The sequence below is a fragment of the Oculina patagonica genome, chromosome 3, assembly GCF_052425735.1.
Source record: "Oculina patagonica isolate OP01 chromosome 3, crgOcupat, whole genome shotgun sequence".
Lineage (NCBI taxonomy): Eukaryota > Metazoa > Cnidaria > Anthozoa > Scleractinia > Oculinidae > Oculina > Oculina patagonica.
The window spans coordinates 25417804-25433696 of NC_135760.1; the positions used below are offsets into that span (position 1 = coordinate 25417804).

General features: G+C 36.1%; 1 protein-coding gene across 1 annotated transcript in view; it reads left to right on the forward strand.

Moving 5' to 3' along the window:
• Positions 1-1970: 1970 nt before the first annotated feature.
• Positions 1971-15893, forward strand: part of LOC144647217 (uncharacterized) — a 31024-nt gene continuing 17101 nt past the window's right edge. Inside the window, 11 exon segments of the mRNA XM_078506982.1 lie at positions 1971-3104; positions 6008-6106; positions 6964-7116; positions 7523-7699; positions 10111-10335; positions 10337-10354; positions 11557-11640; positions 13027-13116; positions 13770-13892; positions 14362-14466; positions 15327-15570. Of these exon segments, the coding sequence (XP_078363108.1) occupies positions 2262-3104; positions 6008-6106; positions 6964-7116; positions 7523-7699; positions 10111-10335; positions 10337-10354; positions 11557-11640; positions 13027-13116; positions 13770-13892; positions 14362-14466; positions 15327-15570 (2161 nt within the window). The 5' untranslated portion in view covers positions 1971-2261.

Below are 15893 nucleotides of genomic sequence, written 5' to 3' on the forward strand. Positions count from 1 at the left end.
TTAATGGAGGGCCTCTTAATAGGTGGCCGCTTAATTACTTTCCCCATATCACGAAAGTTTGAGCTAAAGAAATCTCCAGTTTTTCATCACACTTTAATCCGAAAATCGTCGGCGATTATAAGTCCTCTGAACAGATATTCACCGAAACTGTCTGTTGGGTGCCCCTGATTGAGCCCCTCACCCCACACAAACTCATACAACCGGGCTGAAATAAAAAATTAGCCACTATTTTCCCAAATGCATTCACATCGATACATTTCACAATTTGCTGGTCTATTCTTAGATCCGCGTATATAAATAGCTGTTAAAAGACCTTAAAAGACCGCGTACGCGCAGCGTAGGCGAAAACGTTCGGCAATAGAACCGTGACGTAACTCGTTTTGCAATGTTCCTCATGCATTCTTTACAACACAAACATTCTCCCCTCTCAACAATAAAATTCCACTCTGCCCAGTACTCTGTGTTCTTTCTCGCTCCACACACTGACGCAGTTTCAGTTACTTGCGCAATGTCCCCGCGGTCGTTCGTGCGTTTCTCTCTTCGAGCCTAAAAATGGCTTCATCTTTTTTCCGGCAATTACTCATTCAACGACTTGAATACTCTCGCCCTCACCGTTTTTCGTGACTATTTAAACTGTTTGTACTAGTTGAAGGGAATCGACCTCTGTATTAGCAACAATTAGGCCAACAGGGAAGATATTTGATCAGCGGCGTCGCCAAAGCAAATATATCCTCATGCGATGTATCTCATCCTGTTTCGCTTTCACCGGAACCGTTTTATCGCAACACTTGCGTGCAAGCCGCTATATCAACATAAAAATTCTCCTAATAGAAGTCTATTTTTCCCGTAGCATCAGTTGAGAGAATTTGGAAGATAGTTTCTACTAGGTGCGTGATTTTTTTTCCGGCCCCAATTTTCGGACACCGGTATATCCTCGATTATGCAGCCATTATGTATTTCTGGGCTTAATGGATCTATTTTTATACTTTTTTTTTTACAAAGAGCTGAGAAGCGGAAGTGTTAAGATTAATATTATTTGCGGCTAGATTCCAATCTCAATTTGGTTTAAAAGTATCATTTCCGCATGATTCAGTAGTAAGCCAGGTTTTTAGAGTGCGAAAACATAGTTTCGCGTCCTCGTTTTGTTATGAGTTGGGTTGAATTAACGATCGATACATTAATATCATTTATAACAGTGGCCCATATTTTTATTTCATTTTCTTAAAAAAGATGCATGTGTTAGGACTTCGTATATTTTCATTGACACCATGTATGCTTTGAAAATTATATTCCGAAAAAGGACCTGAAAAATTACTTGCCATCTAAATGAACACTTTTGAAAGTTCGTGAACAGAATCGATGTTAATGAAAGAACAGCAATTGCTTAGCAACAGGTTGGATAGTAAGTAAATTTTTAGGGAAAAGACACTTACACAAATCAAGAATCACTTAAAACTTGTTACAGACCTGGTTGTAGACTAAAAGGCCACTCAAACGAGATATGGTCATTGTTTGAATGAAATTTACAGAAATTTGCTCTCCTACCACGAAACTGATCTGAAGTATATTTGCATGTTAGTTTTTATCTTGCCTCAGCTCATGATCAGTGTGGGTGAACTACACTTTAACACTGCACTCGAACTTTCTTCAGACGTGAATACAGCCTAGCTTGGCGTGGGTGGGCGTCCAAAAATTCTTTAGTAAGCTTTTTGTCTCCTAGGTAAACGGTTTTCACTTAGAAAATTTATGTGCAACCTTTATTAAAACGTAATGGAAGGGGGCATTCCAATTTTGAAACGTGTCGGTTTAAATTATTTTACCCCTTTTATCACCCAATCTACGTTTTTGCTATTTTTAGCTCGTGCAGTGAGTCACATTCTTTACGTGCCAAATATGGCAATGTTGTCCAAATATAGCACAAGTGGCCCGCTCTCGAGCGCTTGTCAACCATTGTTGCGCATGAGCGCGAGGTTCGTTTACTCACAACACTCAACATGGATTCGGAATTTTATGGAATCGTTATCATAATTATTAGTATGCGTTGAGCTTATTAGTGGTTAAACTTCCACAAGTTTGTCTTTCTTCCATTGTTCCGTCGTTGTCAGCGTGTGAAACGTGTGATTTTGTTTTTATTGGAGAAATGCACGAAGCGATAAACTGTTCCCGCGAACGCGTACGCTTTGCGGCTTTGTGGAGGTGTTTTTACTCGCAATTATCTCGGTAACTGAAGTGAAGAGATTGTGGTATTGTTTAGCCGCAAAATGCCATCTTCCAGTATCCCGGTTCCAGATAGGGATCTAGGAAATTCTCCATCTTCGCGGAAAAGCACGATGGAGGATGTACGAAGACACAACTCCAAGCTGCGGTCGGATTTGGAGGCCGAACGAACCAAGGTTCGTCAAGTTTTGCGGGACAAGTCTGCGGAGATAAAGAGAATTCAGGATAATTTTGAGAAGGAGAAGCAAAAAGCGATTGAGCTTGCAACGAAACGATTGACAAACGAGCATGCTGCAGAGCTTAGAAAAGTGCGGGAAAACACAGCAAAAGAGAAGGACAACGAACTACGGCAAGTGCTTAAGTTCAAGGAGGAGGAAGTCAAAACGATGCGGCAGCAATTTACCGACGAAAAGGAGAAAAACAGACATGCTGAGGAGGAATTGAGAAGGGTTTTAGTCGATCGGAGTAAAGAAGGAGAAGATCATACTGAAGTAGAACGAAAACTTCGGAGCGAAGTCGCTGCGCTCAAAGAACAAAAACACAAAGCTGAGGAAATGTATCGAGTCAAATGCTCGGCGGATAACGAGAAAGCTGAACTTATACGCCGTATGAAAGCCGATCACGAAATCGAGCTACAGAAATTTGTAAAGGACTCTAAACGCGAAACGATCCATAGTTTACAACAGAGGAGGTTAACTGAGAAAGCGTTAGAAGAAAAGGCTCACGAGTTAGCATACAAGGATCACTTAGCCAGGAAACTTGAGGCTGAAAAGGATGACCTCCAGAGACGATTATCGCAGTCTGGAGATCTGGATACATTGCGGCGATCAAGTCTTCGAACGAGCGCTTCGTCTGATATGGGCCTCAACGATCGCTTGGAGGAAAGCGTAAGTATTACATTTTCAACGTTAATTTGTCTCAGTAGAAAAAAGTAACGCTTGGGTTATTTTTACTTTGTTAGTTTTGTAGTGGATTTAAACTTAATTGGAAATGGCTCCCAACAGCTCTGTATCGCCAAAGTGCAAATTAATTTTTATACAAATCCCAATTGTCTATGTTTTTAACAACAGCCTTTAAAGCCAAGCTTATTCTTCCGACTGATTTTTAATCATGTTTATGTCTGGTGCTCGCGAATGGTGATACTTTTTGTTGGTTCAGGAGAAGTTTTGCTTCCGTTTAATATTGTTGTAGACAAATCGATAGCTTTAAATTGGATTAAGTTAAGCCGGTGATTTGAGAGAGATGGCACTACAGCATAAACGTACTCTCTTATAGTAAAATTTAGAATTCTCACAAGGCTTAAAACTAATGCAAGTATCTTTCTTTGCAAACTGCATCTTCAAGAAGCACGTTTAAGTTTTTTTTCGTAGAAATTTGGATCGTTAAAATCATTTAAAGAGCCGTTGATAGACCATGATGGCTTCGATGAGTAAAGATAGACAGTGAAAACAAATTATTCAACGTAATAAAAACATCCATTAGAACAATGCTTCTAAAATGTTTATACTCTGTCGGTTGTTTACTGAAATGTGTTACCATGCGTTTAATTTGCTACAATATGGTAAAGTTACTGTTTTATATTGTTTCTGCAAGATATTTGCTTTACTGCTAGTAAACTTTATCAGAATTAAATTGTTCTGGAAAACATAGCAGATATTTAAACATAAGAGATAGTCAATGTTCTTGATGACCAATATTTTTATTGCAAGCACAAACAATTTTTGGTAAATAAAATTTGCCCATACAAAAATGTAGATGCCAAATGTTATAAAATCATCCCATATTAGCAAAATATGTTTTTAAATTACACTCTTAGTTTATTTCTTGCATAAATGATATTCAATTTTCTAATTGCAAATTTTAATGTGTTTGATGAGCATTGAAATGGCTACGAACATATTTCATTTTACTTATATTTTTAGAACACAAATTTGTCTTTGGCAACTTTATCGTGTCATTGTTTTAATTAACAAACTTACAAAAGTTTTAGGTAACATAGGAAACTCTATTTTTGAAATAAATGTTAATGGATTTTTGTTGACAATTAAAAAATGTCTCGACAACAGGAACATGTTTGTTAGTTGCGTTGACCTCCCAAGGCTAACGTTGTCTCATCACTCCACAGGAATCATCTCTTCCAAAATGAATGCATTTTTTTTTTGTATTCAGGGAATTCATGTAGTCATACAGTCAACTCTCTCTTAATGGACACCTCTATAAGAGGGACACCTCTTTAAGACAGACACCTGATGTTGGTCCCGTCCCTGCCATTTTAAAGTCATTTTACTGTAACTAAACTCCCTATAAGACAGACACTTCTCTAAGATGGACAGTTGGTGCCGGTCCGGACGGTGTCTGTTTTAGAGAGAGTTGACTGTATTGAATTTAACTAAGAGCAGTCAAGATATAGTGTTTCCTTTTGGTATCAATATTATAAAACAAGCAGGCAGGTGACTAGAGAGAAAGATGTCAACTATAAGAGAATACATGTATTTTGTTGTTGTGTAGTTAAAATCTAAAGCCTGGTTCACATACAAAGCAAGCACAGACACGTGAAGCACAAAGCACATATGAGCTTGTGTAAAGCAGGCAGAAATATTATAAGTGTGCACAGAATTGATTATTTTTTTCATTTTCTCCTGGTGGGTTTGCACTGGTGCTTACTTAACAAATTTATAGACCTGTATAAACATTGTTAAAGCAGGTGCAAATGCAAGCCAATGTCTCCTGTATGCTATCCAAAAAATATAAACTTTATTCACCAGAGTTTGTATTTTTCATTCCTCGTCTTCGCACATTTAACAAAATGTATCAGTGGTTATTAAGAGTGACCATCAAGCTGTTACATCATGCCATGTTTGGCGCTACATTGTGTAGTTCCAAAAAATGTCCATACTCCCCAGGGGGTGGAGGGTTCTTGAAGACCAACAAATGAGGCATGAATGAAATGCTTATAAAATGTAGGTAAGGTGATTTTTGTATGGGCAAGTTTTACTTGTGGGAAAAGTGACCAACATTCATTTTTCTGATCGTAATCGTAATCGTTCTCTTTAGAATCTGTATGTAGAGTACAGTGCAGTACATGTTCATTGGACATACTGTACAACATGTACCTTGAGAGGTCTGTTTTGTAGCTTTGAAGGCTGAACTAATTTGAAAGTGGAAGGACAGTCTCTCCTAAACATATTTTTTTGTCATGTTGCTAAAGTTAAAATGCCTATAACCTCCTCAAATGATAATAAACTATATTATATATTATATTAGTGTTCGATTGGAAATCCGCGAATCTAATTGGTTCTCCTGTTTTCTATCCACTGATAGAACACAATCGCGCACACTTTGCTCTTTAAAAAGACAATTTTTGCAACAATCCTTAAGAGTTTCTACTAAAACAATTAGACTACTCGCCCTCGTTTTCTATGAGCGACAGTCAACTCGGCTGTGTGTCGTTGAGTATTCGCTCATAGAAAACTCGGGCTTGTAGTCTACATAATTGTTAACTTTTATTTTATTTATACGGTAACAACTAATTTTGAGTAATAATGATAATCTATAATGTTATTTAGTTACTTCATTGGTTCAAGTCACTGCAAATGGCAAAAAAATGACACTTCTTAGGTTATATATGTATATTAGGTGGTCTCTTCCTGTTTATATGTCTTACATTAGAATACATGTATTAGCCCTATAGCTAACAAACGTCAAAACTTTCTTCTGTTTAATTCAAGGGTAGTAGAAAGATACATAGTAATCTCATCCCAAATTAATTTGCTTCAATTTGTACATGCAGCCTCTTGCGAGGAAGGACAAAGAGAGAGAACTGAAGAAGAAAAATGCAGAGCTACAGTCCATGGTGGAAAGCTTGGAGAAGAAGTGTGCAGTATTAGAGGTTAATATCTATTTTTCTACTACAGTTGTACATTGTAGAGCATTTTCAATGTAATTCACAACACCCATTCTGGTATTTCTTAACACTAGAAGAATCATTTCCCAAAGATAATTTCTGTTGTTTGCAAACACCAATATTGCTGCCTTGACATCTCTCAAAAACACCGTATTGAATAAGTTGTTTGGTTTGCTATATCCCTGTTCACACCTACCTCCCTTTTGTACTAAAGATATAGTGTACCTGTACCCAGCCTCACAGTGTTTTTCGTCATCATCATTTTCCTTAATTTCACAGTGTTTTTACCTAGTAAATATTTCTGGAAAAGCTAGAGAGACTTCTTGTTTGCATCAGAAATTTAGGTTATTATGCAAACAATGAGATTAGACTTTTTGTGTATTTTGGTGCACCAAGGTGACTTGCTGTTATAACTGTAAAAAACATTTGAAAGAATACCTGTACATATATTCCCCTGCCACTGTTCTAGAAACAAATATTTACTAATACATGTCAAAAGTTTAAAGCCAAACAGTAAAACTACATATTTTAGGGGGGAAAACCTGGAACTCATATGACCTTACAAACCTGTTGTGGGAAAGAGTGCTCTCCCAACCATACCTTCAATTTTGTTTTGTAACATCACACTAGATTCTCTCAGCTAGTACTTTACAAAATGTATGCAGACATGTTAGGAGAATTTGCATGTTGAAATGGGAAAGTAAAGGATGATTGGTGACTTGCTCCTTTAAACAATGAAGTGAAGTTTTCTCCATGTCATCTCGGCTTTCATAGCAGCCTTTACTTGCTTTTAATCAGCACTTCTTTTAAATGATATTTTTTCAATGTTTGTTCCTTTTCAGAAAGAGGCATCAAAGAGTGGAAACCTAAAAGCAACTTTCATGGCAGAGGAAAAGATAAAGAAACTTAAGAAGAGGAACTCTGAGCTGGTATCCATTGCAAGGCAACTTGAGGACAAAGCAAAGAAACTTCAAGAGGAAAAAGTTGTTGCTCAAGTATGTATTGTAGGTGATTCTTACTATCGATCTCAAATGAGCAGAGTCTTAGAAATGTGCAAGGCAAGGCAGCAAGGCATGTGAGCCAAGACAGCGAGGCATGCGAGGCAGAAATTCCTATTCCAAATAAAAGGGCTAACTACAAGCTACCTAAGCTAACTGTAGGCTAGCTGGAGTGCCATTTGGGCTACCTAAAGTGCTATTTAGGCCGACTGGAAAGGATCACACACCTCACTGCCTTGCAGTTTGAGATGACCCAATGAGCATTGACGTAGAGTTGAAAATCACCCCACTTTACACACTGTTGGTTTCATTCTGTGGTTTCAAAAATTCTGATTATGTGATACTAGTTTATGTTGCTTTGATTTAATCATTCAGTGGTGTATATATTTCTTGTGTTTCTCAGAAATTAGTCGAGGAAAACAACTCAAACAATGCAGGTGTGGAACACATGAAGAAGATGTATGCAAGACAGAGAGCTAAGGATCTTGCTGAACATGCAAAATCCTTGATGACTAAGGAGAAGGAACTAGATGAACTGAGGAAACAGATGGCGTCACAACAGAATGACCAAGTTATACCGGTATGGATCATGATATAAATGTTCAAGAAATAGATTAAATTAATGTCTGTGCCAGATGCAAACGCAGGAATTACATGTACATGTAGTTTGGGAGAACTTGAAGATTCGTGTCCAAGTTGAAATCTTTGTATTTGCAAGAAGGTCTGTCAATACACAGACTGTATACTTTAACCATTTTCTATCTCTCTTATAACTAATTTTCGAAATGTAACATGATGTCATAGCCATGTTAAAATAGCTTTATTATGTCATCCAATCAAAGAACAGGTCATATGACATAAGAAGGTTTATAGACTCAGTCTCTTATCATCAAGGAGGATTGTCAAACACTTTAAACTTGGAAGTGATAAAGTTCACTATCTTTCAAGTTGTCATTTGAGTGATACTGAGCTACATAGTGTAGATACCCTTGTTTTCATAACATTGTATGTTCACTCCACTGAATAACTTCAATGCTAATTCTCCCTACTTATCACTACATAGTTCTGAGAATTTGAATGTATGTCAGGACAATATTACCTGGTTGATGAGTTTCTTTTTTCTCACCATGTGTGTCTAAATATTATGTGTTGATTCAGTAACGAGAAGTTATGTGTGATCATTCATTAGAACTGAACTGGTTAACCCTGAAAGAAATATACTGTACTTGTACCTCCCAGCCAATTTTAGTGCCATAACAATATATATAACATGTTTAGGAAATATTGCTTACATACTTTCACATTCTGGTATTTAAAACATGGTGTGAATATAATCAAAAACATGGAAAAAGAAGCCTTGGTTTGCTCATGGTCTCTCTGAGATATCATCATTACTCTAGCCTCAAGGATCTTTTTCCTTGGTGACGGCATGCTTTTATAAGAATTGTTATTAACATATCAAGTGTGAGGAGGTGGTATTGTTCTAAGTGCTATTTTTACTACATCGAGAATGCATCCTGTCGGCTTGAAAAGTGGTTATTATTCAAGACATGCTAAATTTAATCATTTGGGTCCAGAGGAAGCCATGTTGAAACATCGTAAGAAAGCTAAACGTAGGGAGAGTTACCTTGTCGTGCCAAATTCCAAGCAAGAGGTATAAGTGGTTTTCTTGTTTTACATCCATTGAATGATAAGCAATCAACAGTGGAGGGTTTTTTGTGTGGGCAATAATTCTAATCCACAGGGATCTATGAAGTCCATGAGCAATGCAAAGTACATTCAATTCTCAGTTACACATTACTGCAATAACATCCTAAGGCTTGCATGTACCATTTCATGTGCACTATAGATGTTGTAGTGTACGGGCAATTGCTGATTGAAACATTTTACACAATTATTTTTAATTAATTATGGTCAAAATATTTATTAGAGAAATGTCTAGAGAAGTGTAACCAATATATAAAGAAAATTATTTATCTTGTGGGGAAGTTAAGCTATATGTGTATTTTAAGAAGATGTTCATTTTGTTTTGTTTCGACTAAAGTACCTCTCCTTTGGTTCAGGGGTAGGAAGCACGAGGCTTTATTCTCTTGAAAAAGTTTAATATATATAGAAGCGTAAACATTCTATATAGTAAATGCATTTTGAATGTTCAGTAGTAATATCCACTGGGTTTGAAATTCTGATGAATTGTTGTACTGGAATTTTGAAATGGAAGCGTTATATTTTTATCAGGCTTTATGCTGTGTAGGAAGCTCTATGCTATAAATTTAATCATTGATCAGCTTAGTGTGATTTCTTGAAGTGAGTTATAGGATATTGGGGCCGGCAGGATAATATCTTTCAGTTTAAATTCATCCATTGTTTTCATTCAGGATTTATCTTGCCACATGCACTCTAGGTTATCTGTAATCCCTATTTAATTAGTCACTCCATTATTATGTTTGTCGTAAGCTTTTGTTTTGCTATTTATTTTTAATGGCCTTATTTTCATTTTATCACAACTGGTATTTTGCCACAATTAATTTGTGTTTTTGTTTAATCTGAGCTGTCCATTGAGAAAGGTTGGATTTGTCTTGACTAGAATACTCTGTGCACATAATGCACAGTAGTCTTGATACATGAAAGACTATGAATAGTTTTCCCTGCAATCATTTTTCAACAATTTTGCATCTTTGGTCAGTTTAAATGTCTGCAATTATTTTACAGGCAGAAAGTACAGCAGTGCATGCATATATACATTTGTATAAGGATGCAGTTCAAAAAATAATGTACAGTAGGATCCTGTTATCAAACCCTCAGTTTCTCAAAACTCCAGATTTCTTGAACTAATTTTGATTTCCTTTACAAGCTGTAGATAGAACTTCTCTATAATTTTACCCTTGATATCTCAAAGCAACTTTCAGTTCCCATCGAGTTTCAAGAAATTGGAATTCTACTGTTAGTAGTTATTCACTAAAAATAATGCTTTGCCCTCTTTTTTGCTTACAGAATGCAAAAGTCGATGAACTTCAATCAATCATACGCCAATCGGCCAAGGAACGACTTTGGCTGGAAAGACAAATTTCGAATGGTGATACCTCTCGATCTCCTAGCCCTCAAGTCCTGGCAGGGGATCTTGCAGCAGAGATTAAGAAAAAGACTGAGAGGCTTAACAAGTTAGAAGATGAAAATAATAACTTAAAATATTCAATGGAACAACTGCAAAAGGCTGAAGACTGAAAGTTTAAAACTGGTAAGACTGCTGAGTATTTTTAATGACATTCTGGTAATTAGCATTCATAATTATTGTTTATTTTGTAGTTTCAGGTAAGCAATATTTTTAAACTTGTTTTTATTTCTTCTGTTTCGAGAAGGTATGCTTACAATACAAGTCGCCTAATCCAGTTTAAATCTTTGAAAACAATTTAAATACAGGAGCTGGAGAAGATAATGTAGGGTTAACTGTTTACTTAAAATAAAAGCGTCTTAACAATGTACAGTGGGTATAAAGATCTTTCTAATAGTGCATTGTGTATATATGTACATGTAGGTGTCTGATCTGAGCTTTGTTTTTAAGTTACAATGACTTGTTGTATGTCTGTTGAAATTTTAAGTCACCACAGAGTCAATTCTTACTACTCCCAATAAGATACTCTAATAATATAATTGTAATATTTGTGATACTGGACTTAAGAACTCTCCTTCAACTAGTATTTTGTATTTTGATATTATCTCCTTGTATTTAAAATTTTGAATGTATTGTGTAAGAAAAAGAGATACTAATGCGATTAGCCTAATCTTATCGTAGCATAATAATATTATGAACAGTTTACCTTCTATAACAATAACATTGGAAAACAATTAAGAATATTTGGCCATAATGCTTTGCTGACTAAAGGATTGAAGATGTTTACGTGTACATGAGTATTATGCTGTTATGTGGACAATATCTTTCTCAATCCCTTTTTAAGTGTTGAATATTATGTTCAATGCATATCAATAATTGAAAAATAAAATAAATGAGTGAGGTATTAACCATTGTTTAAGTAATAGCTATTTAATTTAAAGCGGCTTGTGGGTCATAATACTTTGATCTAAAGTTCCCTAGGAGATATTTTCGTATGTTACTGGTATTTGTCTTTGAGGTGAATAAATTATTTGTTATAGTCTAACTTTGCTTAGACTGATTAATGCTTCTCACCTTTTAAATGCTTAACAGCATCCAAATGTTTGTTTTGCCCTATGCTAGTTACGAAATTCAAAATAACTGCTTCACCTGTTCTGGCCAGTAATACACTGTAAATTGTACATTTTCTTCAAATATTTACCAGTCTGCTGGTGGGTTTTGCTTATTAATTATTCATTTGCCAGGGGAACCTATCTTGCTTATGCATGTTAATAATGTGCCTTGCTGCTGGGAATGTGTGAAAATAACGAAGGATGCTATTTTTGCAGGCCGAGGAACTCAAGGAAAAGGAGAAGGAAAACCACAAGCTTGTAGAGAACTTGGAGGAGAAACAGACAAGATGCTCGAAACTGGTAAAGCTTTGGTTCTCATTATTGGCAATTTCCATCCTTTATTCATAGGTTTAACTGCCTATTAAAATAGTACACCAGCACAAAATGATACAGATCATACCGAGTTAATCGCATTTATTTAATGCTTATAACACTGTTTCTCACAATGGCTGGTTTAGATCTCTTAGTCTAAGTTTATCGACAATTTATTAAGCCGTAAGCGTGTACATGTATGTGTAACTCGGCAGCCACAAAATCGTTATGCCTCTGAATCCTCAGTGTGAAATTTCATTACAATGTGATGCCTTCTTATTATTTTGCGTGTGAAGGCAATGGTTTAATTGTTGTCCATTAAAAAGTGTTTTTATCACTAAAGCACCAAGCTATGATTAGGTTACATATGAGAAGGGTAGAAATTTATTGAACTTGTCATTAACAAATACGGTATTCCATAAGTATTCCACAAGCAGGTCTTATTGTTTACATTATTACACGCACCTCATAAAAAGCCTTACAAATTTAAAACTTTGACTTAAAATTATATTATTGTGGTGATGGCTAGTGTGAGAAACAAAAAATAATTCTAAGATATTTTTTGTGAATGTGTAATTTAAGGAGAACTTAAAAGGCTTCAGGGTTCTTTTAATTGAAGAGCAGCACTTTCGATCTGCCAAAAAAATGTGAATTTTATGTAGCATGATCGGAGTTACCTTTGTATTCTGTGCAAGAATTATTCCTTCCACCTTTAGTTAATGTAACCTGCATGTATCTAGTTGATTTGGTAACAAACTAAGGCAAGTTGCATATCATAGGAATAAAGGTCCAAAATGTGTTAATGTTGAAAAAAAAAATTATAATTAAAAAATATATTTCTTTAAGGTAGCTCATCAAAGTAATGTGTTGTGGTTAAAATTGATCTCCCGTTTAAATTTTTCAAACCAGTTTGATTTTTATTACCCTTCATTATATTTCAGATTAAAATGATTTTAAATTAAAATCAAGTTGGTTTAAAAAAATTTAAACCAAAGGTAAATTTAAATCACAACATATATCTTATGGCTACATCATTATTTTAAAACACTATAAATCAAATTGAATTAAATCAGAGTCATTCCAAAAATATATTGCTTTTTTTCTCTCTTTAACCAGAATTTAAGAATTCCATTTAAATTGGCATTTAGTTTTACATGTACCTATCCTTATCGAAGGACATAAATTTTATAAGTTGAGCATTCTAATTTTATTCTTTCCTTCCAAGCCTAATGATAACCAGTTGTTCATTTATTGATCAATGACAACATTTTTATTATATGAAGTTGCAAAATAATATGCCTCTCACAGTTTCATGTAGTCTACTGGTTTCAGCAGTATGGTTCTCCCCATAATTAATATTTCACTTTTAATCAGGAACACGAAAGAGAAAGATTTGCTGCCAAGTGTACAATGCTTCAGAAGAAGAACGCTGAAATGGGCAAGAGAATGGCAGAACTAGAAGAGGTGACAGTTATAATTTTATTGTGTATTAAAACTGTGTTTTTGGAAACTTCCTTGATCAGTTTGCAGACTTACTGGGCAGAAGTTTCCTACCTAAATGAAGCAATGTTTGAATTAGCCATGTTCAAACAGAGGGGACTGGACGAATATTCAATATCGATTGGATTAAAAACTGCCGCATGAAGAGACAAAATAGTAACTCAACCAATTTGAGATATGAAACGCAAAGGATGAACTCTTTTAAAAATTGTTAAAATAAGAGAGCTTAGTATGGCTGGATGGACAGCTGTCCCTCCAATCCATACTAAGCTCTCTTATTTTAGCAATTTCTAAAAGTAAACCATACCTATGCGTTTAAACCAATAACTCTCAAATTTGTTGAGTTACTAATTTTTGATCCTCAGATGACGGCATTTCATCATCGATTGATCAGTCCCCACTCGTTTCGAACATGGCTAATTGTGAAACACCAAAACAGCAACTAAAAAAGTGAAAATTCATTACTTGCATTTAAGTTGCTAGAGTATTAGTTCTAGAGAAACCACCACTTTTTCCCCGCATTTTCACATAAAATAAAACCCTTGTGAATGGTGCAAAACTGCTTGATATTTTCTTCCATGTAACTGATGTATTTTTTTCGCTGTTATTTGCTGCAGATGGAGGAGGAGTTTGGTAATCTGAAGGAAAAACTGGAGGTTTCAGATGTGAAGTGTGGCTTGCTGACTGATGAATGTAATAAGTTGAAACACCAGTTAGAAGGACTTCTTCAAGTCAAAGAGGTGAGGGCTTTATGACAGACTTGCACTTTTGATCCTTATCCATTTTAAGGGGGGAGGGAGGGTAGAGAGGGTAAGGAGGGTGAGCAAGAGGGAAGGGTAGGCTAAAGGGGAGAGGGAGAGACAGTTTCATAAAAGTCATCATGTGTCAGGGCTTGAGATCATTAAGGCTGGATGAAAAACCCCAGTGTTATGTTGCTGGGCAAGGCACTGGACTCTCGCGGTGCTTAGCTACACACACAGTTGTATGAAATCACAAGAATTGTGTTGTTGAAGGAGCTTGCTGACAAAAAGTTCGGGGTAATGTGCAATGAACTAAGTTCCCATCCAAGAGGCGTAGCTAACTGTAACTGTTACTCCTAGTCGCTTCATGTTTTAGGAACTGGATTTTATGATCTGTTAAGTTTTAAATTTGCAATATTTTTCCTGTGTATATGTGGCTGCAAATTAACGCACTTCATTTTCTAAACAGGACCTAAAGACAATGGAGCAACAAAAGAAGATGATAGAAAATGAACATCTTACAAGCCTTGAAAAGATTAAGGAGAGAGAAGAAGAGATAAGACAACTGCACAAGGTGATGATTATGACTTCAATTTTTTTCAACCAAAGTGCTCACTTTTCACTATTCTGGAGTTGTCTTTTGTGAAATCCAATGCTCAATTCCTGAGCAGTTGAAAAGTTGAAGCTGTGGTGGCCTAATGGTTAGTGTGTTGGACTCCAGATCACGCAGTCTGGGTTTGAGTCCTTGCTGGGGTCATGGTGTTGTGTTCTTGCACAAGGCACTTAACTCGACCCCCCCATCACAGTGTCGCTCTCCAATCAGGTGCATACCGTAAAATTCCGGTTATAAGCCCCCCGCTTATAAGCCCTCCCGGTTATAGGCCCATCTACCTGGAAACAAAAAAATACATCTGATTATAAGCCCCCCCAGATATAAGCCCCCCTCTGCCGGATGACAGTACTGAACAAGGCTAAATGTTGCTTTATTATGTGTTTTTAACTTAAAAACGTATTTCGATCAACACTCCTGTGGCCCTTTTCCGCAAGGTTTTTCATTCCACTTATTGGCCCTCCCGGATATAAGCCCTTCCGTTTATAAGCCCACCCAAAACCCCTTACGAAGTTGTATAAGCCCAGGGCTTATAACCGGAATTCTACGGTATAAGGTACCAACAAATTTAATGCTGGGGTGTGAAATCCTGCAATGTACTAGCATCCCATCCAAGAAGAGTAGAAATTGTTTCATGCTGACTGAGTAGCTCCGGCCTGATGGGCCACTAGGCTCAAATGCAGACTTTTAATGCCTGATTTCACATGAGCAGTAACATCTAAATTCCTGTTACATGTACAATACTAATTTTAATATTTCCAAGCAGACGGTTGTGAGAATAATTCATTCTGATCACCACTGATAACATGCCCTTGTTTATACAGATTCAGGAAGAAGCTAACCGAGCGCATGAGATGGCTGTAACTTCCTTAGAAGATACTGTACGTAGTTTGGAACAGAAATGCATTGATGCTGAAGAAAATAATATCAACCTGAAAAAGGAGATGGAGGAATTGAAAGTGCTGGAAAAAGCCAGTATCAGAAAAAGGGAACAAAACAGTCACAAGTCCACTCAAACAACATTTGAAACATCACACAAGGAGATTCAGACTGTGGTCGAAAATGAAGGTATGAATTGCTTTTTTTCTAGTCGTAATGAAATATCAACTTTATATTTGGGAAATATGCACTAAAAGACTTTTGTTGTCCATCTTAAATTAATAGTGTGGCAGTAATATGGAAACAAGATTGCTCGATTTTGCTTTGCAAATTCTTAGAACTGACATGAAAAAAAGATACAGTAATCAGTAAATTGTCCTTGGGGCTGATAAGGCAGAGTAGTTACTAAAAATTGTTTAAAGCGGTTATACATGTATTCTCACTCACTGAATGTCATTTGCTTGCAACACAAGGCAACAGCACTTTTTTATTGAAATCAAACATGTCTAAAC